The sequence below is a fragment of the Indicator indicator genome, chromosome 1 (assembly GCF_027791375.1).
Source record: "Indicator indicator isolate 239-I01 chromosome 1, UM_Iind_1.1, whole genome shotgun sequence".
In the NCBI taxonomy this organism is placed as follows: Eukaryota; Metazoa; Chordata; class Aves; order Piciformes; family Indicatoridae; genus Indicator; species Indicator indicator.
Window position 1 is genome coordinate 29,506,582 of NC_072010.1, and position 19,698 is coordinate 29,526,279.

General features: G+C 41.6%; 1 protein-coding gene across 1 annotated transcript; it reads left to right on the forward strand.

Moving 5' to 3' along the window:
- The first annotated feature begins 3,289 nt into the window (after positions 1-3,289).
- Positions 3,290-9,327, forward strand: C1H13orf42 (chromosome 1 C13orf42 homolog). Its single transcript, XM_054391028.1, has 3 exons — positions 3,290-3,703; positions 8,137-8,284; positions 9,086-9,327. Exons 1-3 carry the CDS (start codon positions 3,290-3,292, stop codon positions 9,325-9,327), a joined length of 804 nt encoding a protein of 267 aa, XP_054247003.1.
- Positions 9,328-19,698: the final 10,371 nt, after the last annotated feature.

A 19,698-nucleotide genomic window follows, 5' to 3' on the forward strand; every position in this document is an offset into this window, starting at 1 on the left:
AGAAACATTGAAAGCAGTAATAGAAAATAAAGTCACTTAAAAGAAATAATATTGAGTAAGTGAAGCCAGATTCAAGTAGCCAAAGGAACAAGCAAGCATTGCCTTGTCCAAGTTAGTAATCTTAGATGCCATTAAATATTTAGTGTGATCTATTTGATTAGTGAGGTCTATCTGATCTGCTTCTAAAAAAGCTCCTTCTTTGGGAGGTCTTTATTTATGATTTAATAGCTGCCTGTAAGTTTGGTACTTTGGATTAACAGACTGAGTATTTTTCTTTAATCATATTGGCCATTTGACGATTGCCTTTGAATTCTTGAATAAGACCCCGTTTTTTAATTACCAGCCATCTTCAATAATGTCAGCATATTCAGTCACTGGGGAAGAGACTTGTGAACTGTGGTGGCTGAATTATAATTGTCCTGCTATTTACTTAAATAGGGACACTTACAGGTACACAAGGACTAGTGTTTGACTATAAATAAATAAAACAAAGCTTGTGAAACATGTTTCAATGCCAATGCCTTGTAGGAAAACACCTTAAAAAGTCATAGGGCATTCTTCTTCTCACAAAACACACTGGAGACATTTTTGACCTCTAAACATAGCCATTATTTTGTCTTGTCACTTTCTAAATCCATAGAGCTATTTAAATTACAGCAGATATACTCTGAAGAAAACTAATTAATATTAATTTTTACAACAGGAGAGGAATATTGTGTATTCCCACTGCCCATAACCAATGCATAGAATAAAATATTCATGTCCGAAATAATTGTGAACAACCCTTTATTACACCAAATGAAATTCTAGTATGTAATGCAGTTTATTAATCCTTCCTCATTTAACACCACTGTGAACGATAGAAAACACACATACGTTGACACAGAATGAATGTGGCCCAGCAAGTTATTTAAAAATTGTAAATGAAGAAGCTTGAAACTGAAAACCCTCTGAAGATGCTGAGAGCTTTTTTTTAAAGTTACTGTGATACCAGCATATGTTTGAAGTATTTAAGTGAAGCAAGACAAGAAAATCTGTTGTACATACAAAATGTTTTACAAATCACAGTGTATATAATCAAATTGGTTCTTCACATATATCTCTTTTTCCATGGTTTCATAAACAGAATATCAAGATTTTGGATTTGTGTTGGGGTTTTGTTTGGTTGGTTGGGTTTGTGTCTTGGTCTTTTGTTTTGTTTTGTTTTCCTTTACTCTGTATCTCTTTGTAAGTTAGATGAGCTTAGAAATCAATATGCTATTGAAAGGCAGTGTCTGATCCTCTAAGCAGATACTCTGTGGAATTCCCATTGACCTTACAGACATAGCTGTATATTATTCCTTGAGCTACCATGGATTTGCTGGAATCACAAGTTTTGGGACTATGAGGACACTTAGAGGGCCTCTCTGAGGCTTACTGGTATTGTATCATGTTTGTAACCAAAGACCAGTATCCTGTGTAGCATATTTAATTATTTTTTAAGGGTTATTCTGGAACACTTTCATTTGTATAACTTGGTAAACATAGTGTCTGGAATGGCTATGGCAGATATTTACATCACTTATTCAGGGCTATAAATTAAAATCCCCTTGTAGCCTTGTGCTCTGATAATGAATCAGTCCACAGATGGAATTATTACTATTATTTTTATTATTCTATGTTAGGATTGATAATCAGAACCTGTCTCCATCTCAGACATAATTCTGGGGAGAGATCTCAACTTTTTTTCACAGTTCTAATGGTCCATGCTAGCATAAAGTCAATTTAATCTATTATCTAGCTGTAAGATTGAGTAGACTTTGGAGATAATCAATAATGAAATACCTCTATGCAAATAGAAGATCTCAGCAGCAGAATGTAATTCAGAATGTAATTCAGCTCTTAGTGGGAAGTATGTCTATGGTAGTATTAGGAGGCTGAGAAAGTGGCAAAAAAAGTTAGTTTTCCTCAATTTTTAGTCGTAAGAATATTTCAACTTTAGCTATATATAAAAGGAGCAAAGTGCATATTTTAAGGTGCATGTGGTATTTGTTTAACAGCCAAGAATTCAGAGTCCCTAAGGGAATAGATGCACATTTATATTAGTACCTGTCTTTCGTGTTGAGATCCTACACATCTCAGGGTGCTTAAACCTTCAGTTGGCACTTCCAATGTCATTGAGAGATATTTGTTCAGTAGAGTCTGCAAGGTGATATCCGTTAGCTTTCAAAACAATCATTTTCTCAGGCATTCAATGCTTGAGCTTCAAATTATGAAAGCTTTTTTGAATATGGTAAATCTGGACATTCCTGCTTGCTTTTTAAAAACTGATTACCTTTGTCAGAAGAAGTGACCAAACTTGACATTTACTTATCTGTAAAGCATACTTCATGTTGTCACACAGTCACAAATACTAGCAATGCTTGAATGTGCCAGTAATAGTCAACGTTCTCAGCAGCTTCAGCCAAAATACAGTTATTAAACCCACTGATTTCAATGTTCTTGCATTAATCTAAGAGAAGAACTAATGTGGAATGACACCAATTCAGTGGTATCTGTCTGCAATATTTTGCCTTTGGAAAAGTGTTTTGTTTTACAGAATCCCTTATATGGGGCATCTTTGTACTGAGCGTAACAGAACCTGACATCTGAATCCCCTTTGTTCCCAGCAGTGCTGTGGTATCAGGTAACTGTAGTCATCTCCTGTTTACCGTGGGGTGAAACCCAGAGCGACTTCTTTCATCAGCTGAAGTCCATCCTACAGGAACCATTCTTCTCCACTAGAGTTTTGTCCCTGCGGAGGCTGCTCTCAACAAGCTTTTCCAGGAGAGCCCCGGCCCGCTGCGGGAGGAGGGACGCTGGGAGGAGAGCGGGAATTCAGCACCACGGCCAGCGCCTGGCGCCCCCCGGCCAGCGGCGGGCAGGACTCGACGGCGAGCAGCTGGGAGGCAGCGGGAAGGTGGTGCTCCTGCCTCGGTGTCTCGGTTTCTTATGGAGAGCTGCAGGCAAATAGAAGGTCAAAACATGATACTTGACCTCCCGTACTATATTTTAAACCGAGGGAAGGAGAAAGCTATTTCACTGACACAAATGGAATAGAAATTGCTCTTCTGTGTTACCATCATGCTCTTCATGGTGTGATAAACTGGAAGCAATTCATGCAGCAATAGTGGTTTTAAAATTTTTCTTAGAGTAAGTGGCAAAATTCTCTGTGTGCTGAGGGCAAGAGTCACATTGGCTTATTACCAGATCTAGAGTTAAATTAAGGAGCTGAAAGAGAAAAGGTATAAAGTGGACAGAGGGACACACTATGTTCAAAAAGATCCATTCTATATTTCACCCCAACTCCCATCGAAGAAATGTGACAGAGGACATCCCTTACTGTGATGACACAGGTTCTGCGGTGAGACTGATCCGCAGCACTTCTATGTACATCCTTGGAGGTGAGCAGGAAAACGTTAGTGAACCACTAAAAAAAAGCAGAAGTACAACCAGCATTGAGTCTTGCTTCCAGCCAAAAGAAGAAGACAAAGACTGGATGTACTCGAAGACTCAGGACTGCTTGAAGTACTTACAGGATCTGTTAGCATTAAGAAAAAAGTATCTTGACCACATCAATAACTTGAAATCCATGCGTCTGGCTGCGGATTCCCCAGCATCCACAACATCATGTAAAACTGGAAAGAAGCCCTTTCTTCCACTTCCTTCCAAAGAGTCTTCTAAGGTAATTCCTAAGAACTTTTGCCATGGTCCTAAGCCATGAAGCAATTAGACATATGACCTGTGTTGATTTTCTGCTTTAGTGGTCTCAACCTGTTGTCTATTTAATGTTGCATCATTTGAAATGCTGCTGAAGACCTTGAGATTCTTTCTGAGTAGTATGAAATTAAGTATGAATTACTGGTCATGGACAATAACATCTATGTTTGTGTAAGGGGAGAGTAAATAAGGGGTATGAGAGTGTGGGAAGTATGTGAAAACATGTTATGAGAAAGCAAGCTGTTGTCTCAATGTTCTGACAAGCTACTTGAGTGCCTCAGACTTCTCCACAATGGTTAGGTATAGCTGTTAATGACTGACAAGAAAAGTAATCCCTAGGTTTATTTGCAGCCTTTTTTATTGGCATAAAATCACTTACACAAAATACTTGCAAATTCATTGAAAGAAACAGGATATTTTCAGACATTTAGCACCAGTACAAGCTCTATTGATAGGCTGTAGAATTCTTAAGGGTTTCTTTCTTCATCAATAAGTTGACAGAAACCCTGTATTACAAAATAAAACTGAAATATTGTTAGTGCAGATTATATCCAGGTATCCTAAAGAGAAAAGCATTACAAAGCTTTCTCCTTGTTGTAATTTATAGATTGTATGTCACCAAACAGTCATTAATTTGGCTCTAGACTTGATTCAGTGAGGAAAAAGGATTGCAGCAGGTCAGGTGATGTGTTTAGGTGACACAGAATCACAGATCACAGAATGCCTTGGGTTGGCAGGAACCCTCAAAGGTCATCTTGTCCAACCCTGCTGCAGTGAGCTGGGTCACTTCCAGCTAGATCAGACTGCCCAGGGCCACATCAAGTTTGATGTTAAATGTCTCCAGGGATGGGGCCTCAGCCACATCTCTGGATAATCTGTTCCAGTATTTTACCACTTTCATTGGAAAGAACTTCTTCCTTACGTCCAAACTAAATCTACTCTGCTCTGGTTTAAAACCATTGCCCCTCTCTTGTCCTATCACTACAAGCACTTCTAAACAGTCTTTCCCCAACCTTCCTGTAGTTCCTCTTCAAATGTTGAAATGTAGTTGCTGTAAGATCTCCCCAGTGCCTTCTTTCCCCACACTGAACAGCTCCAACTCTCTCAGCCTGTCCTTGTAAGACAGGTGCTCAAGCCCCCTGATCATCTTTGTGGCCCTCCTCTGGACTTGCTCCAGTAGGTCCATGTCCGTCTTGTGTTGTGTTGCTGGACACGGCACTCCAGGTGAGGTCTCACCAGAGCTTAGTAGGGTAGCAGAATCACCCCTCTCCATCTGTTAGCCACATGTCTGTTGATGCAACCCAGGATGCAGTTGGCCTGCTGGGCTGCAAGTGCACATTTTTGGCTCATGTCCAGTTTCTCATCCACCAGTATCACCAAGTATGCAGGGCTGCTCTCAATAGCATCATCCCCCAGCCGGTGTTGATATTGAGGATTACCCTGACCTAGAGTGAAAGACCTTGCATTTTGCTTCATTCACATTGTCCTTTGCCCACTTCTCTAGCCTGACTAGGTCAAGACCATAAGCAAGACTTTGACAGCAGACTCATAGGTTACCCAGTGAAGTCTTTAAACTGGATAATAATGGGGATAAAACTGCATAATAATGGGGATGGTGGGAATAAGAGATGTATGTGTGACTTACTGATTAGGCCAGGTAGACTTTTCTGGAAATTGTGGAAATTGTTTCCACATTTGGATGTTCTGTCATAGCAGAATGTCAGAATGTCTGAGTCCCAGAATGTAGGGGGTGGAAGGGACACCTGGGCATTGTCTAACCCAAGTAACTTGCTAAAGCAGGATCATCTAGATCAGGTTTCACAGGAACATGTCCAGGCAGGTTATAGAAGTCTCCAGAGGAGACTCCACAGATTCTCCATGGAGCCTGTATCAGTGGTCTGTCATCCTTATATTTAGGTGTAACTCCCTGTGTTCTAGTTTGTGCCTGTTGTCCCTTGTCCTATCACTGGGCACCACTGAAAAGAGACTGGCCCCATACTCTTGACACCTGCCCTTTAAATATTCATAAGCACTGAAGCTTATAAAGCTTGTTGAAGGTGAGTCCTGTTGCAGGCAATGCTTAACCAAAGGAGAAGGCTCCCATGTTTAGGAATAAATAGCACATTTTTTAATTCCACATTTTAATACCTGTTCAATTTGGTTTTAATAGGCTTTATGTCATCTTAATGCTTTGAATGGTGTCTCTTAAAAGCTAGGAATAATAGTAGGAAACAATACTCAGCTCAGAGGGCTGGAGAAGATTGCTTTTAGGAAGACATTGATATTTAGGGCCAGGGAAACATCCAAACAGAACGACTGAGGTATAGGAGAGGAGCTTGGTGGGGCCAGATGCCAGGAGGTGAATCTCAACACTATATATACAGTCCTGGAACTGACTGTGCACTGTCACACAAATATTGGCTTCAGACAGGGGAGATTTACAGCATACCAATTCCCTGATGAGCTGAGCAGTGATGTAGTGAAGCAATACATGACTAACCATCATCTGAGTGGGAAAAAATGAGTGCAAAAAACATACTAAAACTGCAGATCAGGAGGCTGGGATATAGATTCCACACAGCCAGGCTTCATACAGGTTTGTGATTCTCTGAGATATGCCACTGAAAATGCCACTTATTCAAAATGCCAAAAACTTAACTTGGATTTGGCAAACAAGTGAATCTCCCACAGACTGTGGCTGAGTGATGTTGTCTGCGGCCAGCTAGTCCTTACATACGAACAGCCCAGATGCTGGCTGGCAACCTAACTCTGTGAGCTGTCCCCTTAAGTACAGACAGGGACATTAGCAGAATATGCCACCCATATGAGTCATTCTTGCCAACACAAATGGCAGGTCACAGCTTTACAGGGCTCTAGCTTCACAGAAATTAGGAGGAGATCATGAAGACTTCTAGAATAGCCAGAATGCTCTGCTTCCTAAGTACACATTTTATGTTCACGGTCGGCAAGGTTTGTCTTATCACCAAGCTCAAATACCTGTTTGATTTAAATTCCCTGTCAGTGGAAACTCATTTTTTTTCTCCTACCTATTGCATGGTTAATGGGAAGGTACTTTGTCCAGACAACCCTGTCTTCTTAGGAAGTTTAATCCAAAGATTCCTGAGACTTGCACTATAGACTGACTGTAGGTTCACAATCTGCCACTTAGGTCTAGCAAGAGAAAAGAACAGAGAAGTGGGTCAGGTGCTGGAAGTACATAGGAATTTCTCTAAAAGCCTTTTAACCAATAAGGGTTTAGTCATAACAGCAGTCACTATTTTCAGTACATGTGTGGTAGCAGCTGTTTTAGCACTTCTGAGGATGTCAATCAGCCCATAATGTCAGGAAGGCAATAAGCTAGCTCATCTTTTTGCCTTCACAGAACAGGGAACAAGCTGGTCCCTTCAGTGATGCGATACAGTATTCATCCTTTGCCTGCACGTTTGAAACACAAGGTAGCAATTTTCTGACTTGGTATTGGTGCCCTACAGGTACACCCAGCTTGGACTGGCAGGGAAAATCTATGGACCTTCATTAGGCAGAGCCTGGCAGCAAGTATTTATCTAATATGGGCCTATGGAATTGCTTTATGACTGCTTCAGCACTTATAGACAAGCCTTTGCTTTTTTATCAAAACAGGCTGCTAATTTTAAACCCCCTGGCTTTCCTGTGGGAATTATCACAGTGTTGAATGAGTCATATTTTAGCACACACAGTCCTTTTCCATTTCAAAAAGACTTTAGCAATTTAGATCTGGATTTGTTTCAGCTAACCTAGGCATTTTAATAAGATGCTTAAATTAGTAACCAAGTTACCTCACAATCCCTTTGCAGCAAAGAAAAAGATGTGCCTGCAGAGGGGAATTCAGCCTACCTAAGGCCTGACTCATCTTCTGAAGATACCAACGCCCTGCATTAATTACAGAAGGACCCCTGCATGACTACATTTGTTATGTGTGTCTCATTAGGTGCCTACTGCTAGGTAGAATAAATTTGGCCACAAAGCCCCAGCTGTCACTTAGCCATCTAATTAAATGGCCTGATAGGGGAATTCTGAAGGATTTTGTAACACCTGGAAGGCAGTGCTCAAGTAGAAGATGTTTAGTGTTGAGCATGTAACTAGATGGACATTTGCTTTCTTTGGTGACTGCAAACTGTCAAGTAGTTTGGACCTGTGTGCTTTTCTGACAGCTCATAGTGTGGAATGAAATAATTTTTTTGCAGCTTCCTTATACGGTTTGCTCATTAAGAAGTCATTGTGCCCAACTTTTTTCTCCCTATCTAGTGTGAGGTGTCCCTGCCCGTGGCAGGGGGGTTGGAAGTAGATGATCCTTGTGGTCCCTTCCAACCCTGACTGATTCTATGATTCTATGATACTATGATTCTATCTGGTCTACAGGCATCCATGGAAAGAAAAGGCCCACAGTCCAGTTCAGATGTAAGAGAAGCAATGGCTTTCTTCGACTCAGTTATTGCCGACTTGGATTCGGAGAGATGGCGGAGAGTTCCTGACGTGGATCTGCCAAATGTGGATGTTGATTTTGATGGTGCAGTATCAACCAGCCAAAATATGATTATTTTTGGTGTGCAGAGTGTAGAGGGAGGAGTGGCATTGTAAGAACATATTTGTTTATGTAATGAAGACAGTTTTCCTCCACATCTTTCTTCCCAAATCTAGAACCATTACATGCAGCGTGTGAAACTACAGTAATACATTACTTGTTCCCTGCTGACAGGATGCAACTATTTAATATGTGGCCACTACATGGGGAAAAATGTAGCATGTGCAGTGCTGGAATAGTGCTTGCCTTCTGCTCAGGGGTAAATTCTACCCTTGCATCCCTACCTTGAGCTGTCTTTGGAAGAGACCTATAAAAAATATAAAGATAGTTTTGTCTTAATGTGGTTTTCATTTTTCTTTTTGAGAACAGGCTGGATGTTTTGTCTCCAACCAGGAAAAAAAAAAAAAAAGGTTGGCAAAATAATGGTACATTTCCAGCAGAAAAGATGGGATTGCCCAACTAAATGAAGATGTGCTCATCTGAGCTCATCATCTATTCTGTATAATCAGTGGTGTATAATGACTAAGGTGAATATATGATACAGGTCAGATTAGCTGTGCCCTAGAGGTGTGTATAAAGGGACTAGATTTAACATAAGAATTTACACTGCAGGCATTGAAATAGTAGGCAAGATGAATCCCATTGCAAGAGACATCCTGCAGTGAAACCAAGTTGGTTTCTCAGCATTACCTCCAGGAAGGACTCAGCAGGCACCCTGGTCTCTCAGTGTGTATGTAAAAATATCACTGGCAAACTGTTAATGCCAGATTGTCTTCTGTCTTACAGTTACCACCAGCACAAGTGAACACAGTTTACATTCAAACTGGATCCTTCGTGCTCCCCGGAGATACTCACAAGATACTGCCCAAACGGCACAGGCTGCAAACCAATCTCAAAGAAACAGCCAGCGGAGAACAACTGCCTCTAGGAAGAGGCTGGAAAGACATCCCATGTACTTGCCCAAAGCTGTGGAAGGGGCATATAACACTTTAAAATTTAAGCCTAAGACACGCAAGAAAGAATATTGAAGGAATATTCCCTCCTCATCTGAAGAAAAAATGTATGGAACAGGGAATGCAAGGCTTGGTGGATTTTTACCTCTGAGCCATCTCTTCCACTCTAGAGGTGACACGAGCAGTTACTGAAGGTTCTTTGTGTGGGACATACTGTAAGCCATTGCTATTCCAACGCTGGACTCATATGAGGGTTTAACTCATCGAGTTCATTGTGCCTAACAATACTGCTTTGTCATTGAGCCTGGGGGGGGAAATCCAACTTGACAAGCCTTTTTTTCTAGTGCTGTTATTGAAAGTAATGAATCAGAGAATGCCTGGTGCAATGTTTTTTCTTCTGACTCTAGTACTGCAAAGCAATTCAAGCAATTCAGCAAACATGTTGGAGCTTTTGCACCAGGGTTTCCAAATTCAGAGGAGTAAAGCAGAATTTTCTCTTTTTTTTTGCATGTGAAAATTTTTAAGTGCCATCATCCACTGTGTGATCTAAGAGTATACATCAGTACTGAGGTACAAGCAGACTGTGGTGCAAGGAAAAAAATCTGCAGTGAAGGAATTAGCATTAGAAAGGTGTGTTTGGAGTAATTGCTCCAGTGTGTTTTGAAGCTCTGCTTGCTATTGGGAATGGTTCTGTCCCTTGACACAGCATAAAGGGATTCACTACATGCAAAAATGTATACAAACATTTTCTTATGCTAGTTTTCATCAGTTTTTACATCCTGTAGCCCAATCCACACTTCCCAGTATACACCAGAAAATCTTAATGCCTTGAAGAAGAACACTTTGCAAATAAACTGGAGCAAAAGTTCTTATCAAGGGTAGAAGACAATCTGTGGAGAAATCCACTGCATCAGCTTTAGATTATACCCAGTATTTGGAATTCTGCTACTGCATCATTAAAAACTGCATATTAGGAAGAATGCAGTCTAGGATTGTTCTTCTGGATCTTGAATCTTAGAGGTTAAGACCTGTACTCTGCCTGGTTTACTGATATATGACAGTGTAATAATGCATAGAAAATGACAAGGTATTAGTTTTCAGACAAGGTATTAGTCATTAGGAAATTACAAGGTAATAGAAGTTCCCTGTGGAAGTGCTAGCTGTGGCCCTTTGGATAGAGCAGTACCATTTATATCACAGGCATCACACTGAACCACAATTGTCTTAACAATTTGCTAAGATATGTGGGATCAAGCCTTTGCTTACTCTGATTTTTTCCACCCTGTGTTCAATCAGTGGTTCACTATGGCAGAAGGACCATGTCAGCACTGGTATGACCAGCTGGTGATTGATTGATGATTTCTTGTTTCTCTGCTCAGTAGTTTTAATGCCTACAGGCTTGGATAAATTTCCTAAGGTGTGGACATCAGTATAACCCATGTGATATATCATAACCTCCGTAGACCTTGTGCCCACCACACAGAACATCTGGCAGGTAGCAATTCTTGCTGATTTGTGTTCCTAGTCTTCAGCGCTGAGTTATTCAAACAGCATTTCTGCCACAAGGTGGAAATACCTCTCTCAGATCTTGCTGATCTAGGGCACTTTCTGCCATGAGATAGGAGAGTGCCAAACCCCCATATGTTCCTCCATTCAGAGCTGGCGTCTCCTGTTTCGTTAAAGTATTTTGTTTCTTTTTCTAATGATGTTCATGAAGGGGAAGGAGGAACTGCTTCTGTAGCACTTTAATTCTGGAGGTCCTTTTGATGCTCTTTGCCTAGTCTGTATCCTCTTGCAAATCACCAGTTTAACCTCTATCATTGATACATATTCATGAAGAGTTTAAATTAAGGTCTAGGTTTTGTCTCCCTGCTGTTGGTGCTTCTCACTATTAGTCTGCATTCCCTATACAGTGTTTTTGCCTTTGTACCTCCCTGGTCCTGTCCTGACTGCCCTGAATGAACACCATAACTGTCTTAATAACTGTTCTGCCTTTGACATATGACCATTTAAGGCCAGTCAGCCAGGTCGGATAGCCAGAGCACAGCATGCTGTAAATATATCCCTTGTTCCTGCCATGCCTCAAGGCAGCAGCTTTATGTATGTGTGAGAGAAGGGTGACAGTGCTCGACACTGCATGTTTTTGGCAACTGTGTCACACTGAAACTCCTCTCCAGGCTTCATGCTGAAGTCACTGAGGAATGTTTTTCCTGAGCGTGTGGTCACCTTTTGCTCCTGGAACCTGCGACACGGATGGATGCTGACAGGATACCTCACCATCTTTTTGGGCTCCTATAACAAAACTAGGCACATGCATAATTAAAACACTGATGAAAGAAGAAGAAAAGGATTCCAATGGTGTTCTGTCCTAGGCTGTGCTTCATGTTCATAGTGCCAAGGTTTTACTCACTGGAGTAGCTGATCTTTTTGTTATTGCTTTAAGGATGCACTGTGATGTACAGAAGCAGACTGCTTCAGTGTGTTTGACCTTCCCTGTGACTTCTCTCCTGTCCTTGTAAAACAGAGGTATCTCTAGGCATCAGGCTGTGACCAAGGGTAAGGGTAAGGGTCCCTCTGCTGACCAGCACACAAACTCCAGTGTGAAATATGTTTGCTTTTATGCATAAGAGACGGGGTAATTAAGATTTGTAATTTCAAATTGGATTCTGTGATTATTTTTTCCCCCTTTTTCTTAAAGCTCATTTCAAGCCTGTTACCATCTTAGGAACTTTTAATTAAGCAAGTAAAATAAAGCAGTTTTTCTCTGAGAACATTTTTTACCTTCTATCCCATAAATGCAGGCATCTTCCTTCTTCTAACGTATTAGTCTTTGTAAACTCATCAGTGGACATGGATGACCTCCAGCAGAGATATGGAGAGTGGCTGTAGCATTTCCAGGGAGGTGGGAGCTAAGAGTTCAAGCCCAGAAGCTGGGTCTTGTGCTACTTATGCTAAAACATGGCAGCTGAGCAGAAAGGGAGTGGGAGAGAAGACAGAGAAATATTTCCATTCCTTGTACTAGCTACCTCCTCAGAGAAGGGTTTAGTGTGGATGGCAGCACCCTCTGTGTTGTCCTGAGATAGAACCATGCTCCTGCCTGACACTGACTCACTCTAGGCAACTTTCCAGACAGTTTCCAGGAACAGTTGAATTGCCCTACAAAGGTGTTCCTCAGCTGATTTGAATTATTCCCCCAAGAGCTTTGGAGACAGAGCTCTCTGCACAGACACTGAAGGGTCTCTATCTGCCTTAGGAAGGCCCTCTAAATGATCTTGCTACAATGTGCAATTATTTTCAGGCATTGCAACATTGAAATGAAACACCTACTATAAGTGCTCTAACAGTAAAAATCATACAGAAGAATTATTCATGACCAGCAGAGCTCTGTGTGACCTAGATCCCTTGCAGAGATTATTAGTGAGCTCTTTCAGTCATGTCCTCAGTCCCTGATAATGAAGTACATTGAGTAGGAGCTCTATTGATCAGGGTCACTCTGCATGAGCATTCTCCACAGCACTGATCCCCAAAAGTACGTTCACAGAGTGCATTGGAGTAATAGCCAAGATCTTCAGGAGAGCATATCTTATTTTGTTATTCCAAATATGACTCAGCTGAAGTACTGAGGGTATTTCAGGTTCCTCTAGCTAATGTCGCTGCTGATCATTAGCTCTGAGGGGGCTTCAGCTAAGGATTTCTGTGAAAACACATCCAGAGTTGTCTGTGTGAAACTAAAGACACTGTGTACAAGAATCCAGTAACTGAAGAGAGATGAAGTCTGTTGAAGAAATCCCTCTGTCTTGAGGGATTCAAAATCATTTTATCCTTCTCTGCTGAGCAACTCAGTGTAATCATGATGCACATAAGTGAGCTGAAATGGTAAGCGTCTGTGGCAGAAACAGAAGAAATACAGGCAGCTAATGGAAAGTTGGCAGCTGGACAAGAGGTACACTGGTTTGAATCTTTCAGTGCCATAAAGTTACAATGAAGGCAGAAGGTGTCAGCACTGCCTAAAGTAATGCAGGAAGTCCTCCAAGGTAATGCATAGCAAAGATACACAGTTATCTGCTGTTCCAGATTGCATGGGTCGTATAAACAGCATTGGATTAGCACCTAGTGGATGTCTTCAAAGTTTTCTCAGCTGCAGGGCCAGTCTGTAGATCTGCTTGAGGAAATTCAGAAGTCTACCTGTTCTCTTTTTATGGTGGAGAAAACATGAAGCCATCTCCACAAACTTACGAAAGCAGCACAAAGCTGGCCAGTCACAGCAGGGTGCATTTAGGGTGCTTTTGCCACCTTTGGGGCCTGTAGCTCTGAGTTATGCCCATAGTAAAGAGCGACCAAGTTGCATCAAGTCCATGGAATGACTGTTGACTTGTCTTGAGCTTAATGGCTAAGAAAACATGTTGTTCTGAAACAATTTTGGAGGCAAATCTCAATATAAGAGCCCAGGTGCTTCAGATAAGGCTGAGAAACAGATGCTAGAGTCTGTTACTTGATTAGCAGTGAGTTAGTACGTGGTAAAATGTTTTCTACTATCAGGCTTGTTATAGTGAAATATCCATCTTTTGTAAGGCAAGACCAGGCATCATCACCTAATGGCTCAGTGATTATGATACCCTGACCTCTGACAGAAGATGAGGTGATTTATTAAAAGAAATATAAAACAAATTATGAAATAAAAAGTTCCATCCTTTTATTAAAGGGACTGAGAAGGAACAAGACCTCAGCAAGAAGCCTATGGCTGCTGCTGTAGAGGCACTGCAAGTGCCACTGAGGTGAAATGTGTGACTGAGAAGAAAATTTTCACTAGCAAATGTTGGGCACTGTCAATTATCTCAGAGAAACTGCTCTTGAAGGAGATTTCTAGAAAGATAGCTAAAACTGTCCCTTGGCCACACGGTGGCAGTTCATTCCTAGTTATTCCACAGCCCTCCTATGATCAGCAAGAGAGCTGGGAATGAGAAGCAAAGGGAAGTGTTTAGCCCCACTTCATCAACAGACGGCTAGTGTGAGTATTTGTTGTTCACTTCTAGGCTCCTTAATTCACAAGCACATTTGTTTGGTAGTTTTCAATTATCATTAGTTCTTTAAATGAGTTTATTCTTCTAGGGAGATGGTTTCCTCAGGAAATAAACAGCCATGACATCACAGACAACGCTGAGACCTCAGTAAATCGTGTCTGAGATGCTGACCACTTACCTCTCACTGTGTCTGGAAACAAATGGACAAAGTGATGTCATTGCCAGAAACAATTCACTCTTAGGCACAGAAAATACAAAGATGGATTAAAAATAATAAGCAGAAGATTTGATGATTCAAAAGTTCAGTCTTCAGACAGGCCTAAGCTAAGAGTTTCTGATCCAGCTCTGAAGTTCCTTCCAAGACCCAGGAGAATCAATGTATGAGATTTCCAGCTTTGTGGGGCCTGTAATGCTGTTATTCCAGAATTTGCTAATCCAAGCACTTCAGTTAGTCAAAAGCAAACCTGTTCCTATATCAGCTGCTGCTGTGTCTTCCAGGGGTATGTTTATATTTAATACATGCATGCTAAATTTATTGATAGCTTTCCCCTTTGTTTTATGCCAAACTACTCATTTACAGGAAAAAAAAGGAGGGGGAAGGGGGGGATGTGGGGGAACATTTCTTTGCATTGGTTATGACTAAGTATCAGCAACAGGAGCTTTCATTAATTCAGATGGGTTTATGGTCCCAGAGTGTTCAGATTAATGAGGTTTCCTGCATTAATAAGGCCCAGTTATAACATCAGTGTCGGGACTGTTTGCACGCAGGGTCTTATTCCAGGCTTGCTTGTGGTTTGATGTATGATGCTGTGTCCTTTTTAAGTGACAAACACACTACCGTCATCTCCAGATAATTGCATGGGGAACAGCAAAGGGACAAGGGCACGGTTCAACAATAAAGTACTCTGTGCTGTTCCTAAGTTAGAGCTAGCCATAGAATCACTTCACAGGATAGAACTGATTCATCACATTCTTACCCTTCAATAGCTTCACTTTTCAGTTTCCAATGCACAGAATTAAATTTTACCCCCCTCACCTCAATGATATAGGTCTTTGCTGTGCAAGGAAAGCGAGTGGTTCAGTGGACGGACTCCAGTTCCAGCAAAGCTGACCCGTAGTTACAGCTGAATAAACTGAAGTGAGTACATTCAGGGCCAGATTTGCAGTTGCCCTTAGAAGGATTTTCAAAAGGCACGTAACTAGCATCAGTGGGAGTCAAGTGACTCTGACAATTGCACTGGTGCCTGACTGCTTTTGAAAAAGCTGGTCTGGAGCCAAGGTTTAGCAGACATAGCTGCACTTCTAGGAATTAAATTAGACTCATAAGAAGTCCAGAATTAGCCCAGTCTGTCTGCCTCTAAGCCCACTAACTAAGCCCTTGAGTGGTGTAATTCTGAAAGAATTGTCCCATACCTCTGTCAGATTTCTGCAGCCCTTGCCACTCATTTTCTGTAGGGCTGTTGGTTGTTACTGATGATTCCATGTAACCTGGGCCCTAAGGATCTGCTGATAATCTTCCTGGAAGTGGTGTTACTCATAAACCCCATACTTTCTACGAATATGAAAAGCACAGATATGAAAAGCGCTGCTGCTCTATTATGTCCAAGGGCTCTTGCAAAAGTATCCCTCTGCCAAGGGATACTTGCACATGTCTTGATGCTTTCTGCAGACAAGCTGTTATGGCAACAAGCCACCACACTTCCCTGTTCATTAGCAGAAGATTTCAGATGTGTTCTACCCTGAAGTGAGATATGAAAGATCAGAGTCTGATCTCCTTCACTATGGTAGGTCTGGAGCTCAAGGGAAATAGGGAGCTGAAGGGAAGCAGAAGATGGAAAGAAATAAAATAACCCAGAAGAGATGTTAGGATGAAGAAATTCAGTGCAAATATTGCCTTCTTAAACACAGTATTTAGTCTTTCTGCTTGGTACGATGACAAACATCAGCAGGACTTGTGAGGTGCAGTTGGTATGCAGCTCAGAGAGAGTACCTGGCCAGCTGAGAAGCTGGGCAGGCAATGAGCTGCTCTTGGCTGTCTAGACCTATCTGAAACACATATAGATGGACAGCATCTGAGCTGGCTTATCAGCTGTGCTCAAAGAAATGAGCAACCTACTTCCAGAATCTACAGATTTCAAAACTGAGGCTGCTCAGCTAGAAATAACACCACCACCACCCACCTGCAGCATCTCTTGAACAACTTAATGTTTTCTCCTTGAAACACTCAATTCTGACTCAGCTCAACAAAAATACATTTTGTTTTCTTCAGAGCAGTATGCCCTGCTCTCCTGGGAAAGGATATGCAGAAAGGCAAACACTGGAGCTTATATTTCTATGTGGGTCTCTCATTCCTATGTACCATGGGCTACAGACATTAAAAACTGATATATTTTTGAAAAAAAAGTGAATTAAGAAGAACAGAAACTCATAGTTGGTGTACCAGGACACCAACAAGAAGGAGCAACTGCACTGCTGCAAAAAGCTCAAAGCACCTGCCTTGCAGAAGCTGTAAGCAAACAGGCAAACCATGGTAAACTTTCAGTACCACTAAGATGAAAATATGCAGTGAGAGAACACTGGAAAAAAAAATCAATGGCAATTTTTGTAAGTCAGATTAAAATGCCAATTGCTGTGTGGTTTTCCCAAACAAAACAGTTGCCTTTCACTTGAGTCTGATATGAGATCAATTTTATTCGTCCCCTCTTTATTCTCTCAGTAGTTTAGCCATATTGGTTCTAAAAGGATTCAAATTACCCAGAGACGATTTTCTTGTAACTGTCTTTAATTATACTCTTGCTTTAAAATGTACTATGGTTTCTTTATGAAAACTTGAATTACTAATGTGAAAGATTTAAGACCGGGGTGGGGGGGCAGAGGGGTGTCAAAATGAGCAGAGCTGTTAAAAAACCCAAATGTACACAAAAATGAGGGCATTGTTGTTTTCTTTAGAGGATTGCCATTAGGTTTTAATAGCATTTCAAGAGCTCTGTTATTCCCTTTTTTATTCCATGAGGAATAATATGTTAACGTTTTCCTTTCCTTTAGTAGGGATTTATCAATTCCTGTCTGAAATCTCTTATTATAGAGAACTTCAGCAAAGAGACACAGGAAAAAACTCAAGTAAGTATTTTATCCTCCAGAAGACAAGTAATGGTTCTGGATGGGGATTTTTGTTATGGGGCCAAAGGGGTCTAAAACCTGATTACGTGGTGAGGAGGATTATCAATAGAATTGGGGCCCCAACAGCTCTGCACTTCACAATTATAACTGATTCTGAGCAGCCTGTGCCAAAATTCAGCACTGAGTCATATCCCCATAGAAGTCGAGCAGCAGGAAACAACTCAGAAGAGGCAAAGACATCCCACACTGGCAGTAACAAATGCATTTGCCCATGAGATTAATAATGTCTTTACCTATTTGCCAGCTTCACCTTTCCCCTCTGGGATTTCATGTGTTGCGTGTCATAAAACAGACTTGTTGCTTTGGACAACCTGTGTTAGGAAAAGCAGCAGATGGCTGACTGAGACCCACTTGGCTCAGAGGTGACCCAGCACCCCTCTCTTGGGTGGAGGAAAGCTGTGAGCCCAAGCCACGCTAAATACCGACGGTCCTTTTGAGGGAGGTGGTGGCCTTAACTGGAAGTGTTTCCGAGCCGGTGAGGGGGCCTCTGTGCAAATAACGGTGCGATGTGGCGTGGGCTGGGAAAAGCTCCACTGGGGAAACTCATGCAACTCGCCTCTCCACAGCCCTGTTTCATTGACAGGAAGGATGATTTCATTAACAGACCGCAGAAAGTACATTTATAGCTCAAAAAACCCTCACAAAGCTCGCAGCGTGTTATTAGCCGATCCCATTGCTTTTGGGGCATGCTCTTGTTCAGCAGAAATGTTAAACAACACACCCATGGCAATGAGTGTCCTAGCAATGCTAATACTTCTGGAAAAACAAGTAGGGAGCCTTTCTCACTAGCAATTTTTGAAACGAGTCTCAGTGGCTGCTAGGTGGTTTGCGCGGCAGACAGCTCTGTTCCTCAGGAAAGAATTTCCATCCCAATCTGCATCGCTTGCCTTAATTATTAATATGAAGACTAAACACAGACAGATGGCAAAATAAACTCTGTTAGGTTGGTGTGAATCTGAAGTTCCTTCCACCAACATAGCTGGGGGCAGATATTGAGCCAAAACATATAGAAAGCTCTTGGTGTGATTCTGAGTTGTCACAGTTTGAAAAAAAATTAAAAAATAAGAAAAAAAAAAGATTCTGAGAGTCAAGTTCTTGGCCTCTGGGGCCTGTATATCAAACCAGAGTAGATGGTGACGCTTGTAGAGATTTTCTGGCTCTCTTCATCATGCACACACATACTTAGGTTGGGCCTCACACTCATTTTTGTCTGGATCTGGCAGCTTGCTTTCTATGCTGAGCTGATAGTAGTTTTGTCTTTCAGATGTTTACTCATGTTGTGCCTGCAAGCTCGCCAGAAACACTCAGGCTGTTCTGCCTGTGCTCTGATTTTCTGTTCGCAGCCTCTGAAATGGGTTTGCACACAGTGTGTCTTATTCCTCCTTTTCCCCTGACTGTGGCCATATTTCTCCAGTACTGCCTTATTGCAGTAATGTCAGGAGAGCAGGAAGAAAAATTTAATGGTAGATGCAGTGAAAGTACAAGAGGGTGCAGAGAAAGATAGGACTGACTGACTGACTGATATAAGCATTTTCTATTAGATATAAAGAAGTGCATACATGTGAACTCTTCTGGACAGGGCACATGGGGCTCATATTCAACCTGTATAACATTAACTGGGATGCTTCTAATGTAAGCCATGCTTCATCTCCTTGTGCAGTCACCAGATAGGCTGACAGCCATTCATGCAAGCTATTCATCTTGAGGGTAGGAGGGGTAGGATGAATCACCTTCTGAAAATACCTTTCCCTCACAGTCTATAAAAAGACTCCAGGCAACTAGCTCTGACTGCATGAGTGACTTTTAGCATTCCAAATGTAGGTGAAGTGAGTTGCAAATCTTTTCTTTGCAACATGTAAGACATCTTAGAGCAATGTGCTATTCAGCCTACCTACCACCCAGAGCTGCTCGAATCCTGTGCTTTTGATCTTAAGTGGAAAGAAGTCATCTACTTCAGCAAGCTGAGGGTAGCCTGAATATACCTCTGTCCCTTCCTCTGCAGTTTTTATGCTGCTTTGATCATGCTTACAGGTCCATCAGAAGAGGACTGCAAATTAGATCCACCTCAGTAGCTGCAGTGGGAGGATATTTGAATTTACTACTGACTTCTTTATGCCGTAAGTACCTCAGATCTAGAAAGCAACCACGACAGCACCTGTGTCTATCAGGAGTTTCACTAGGTAGATAAGAGTGACATTTACTGTAGGGAAGGATACTAGTCCTGAATGTTTCCTGTGTAGAGGGA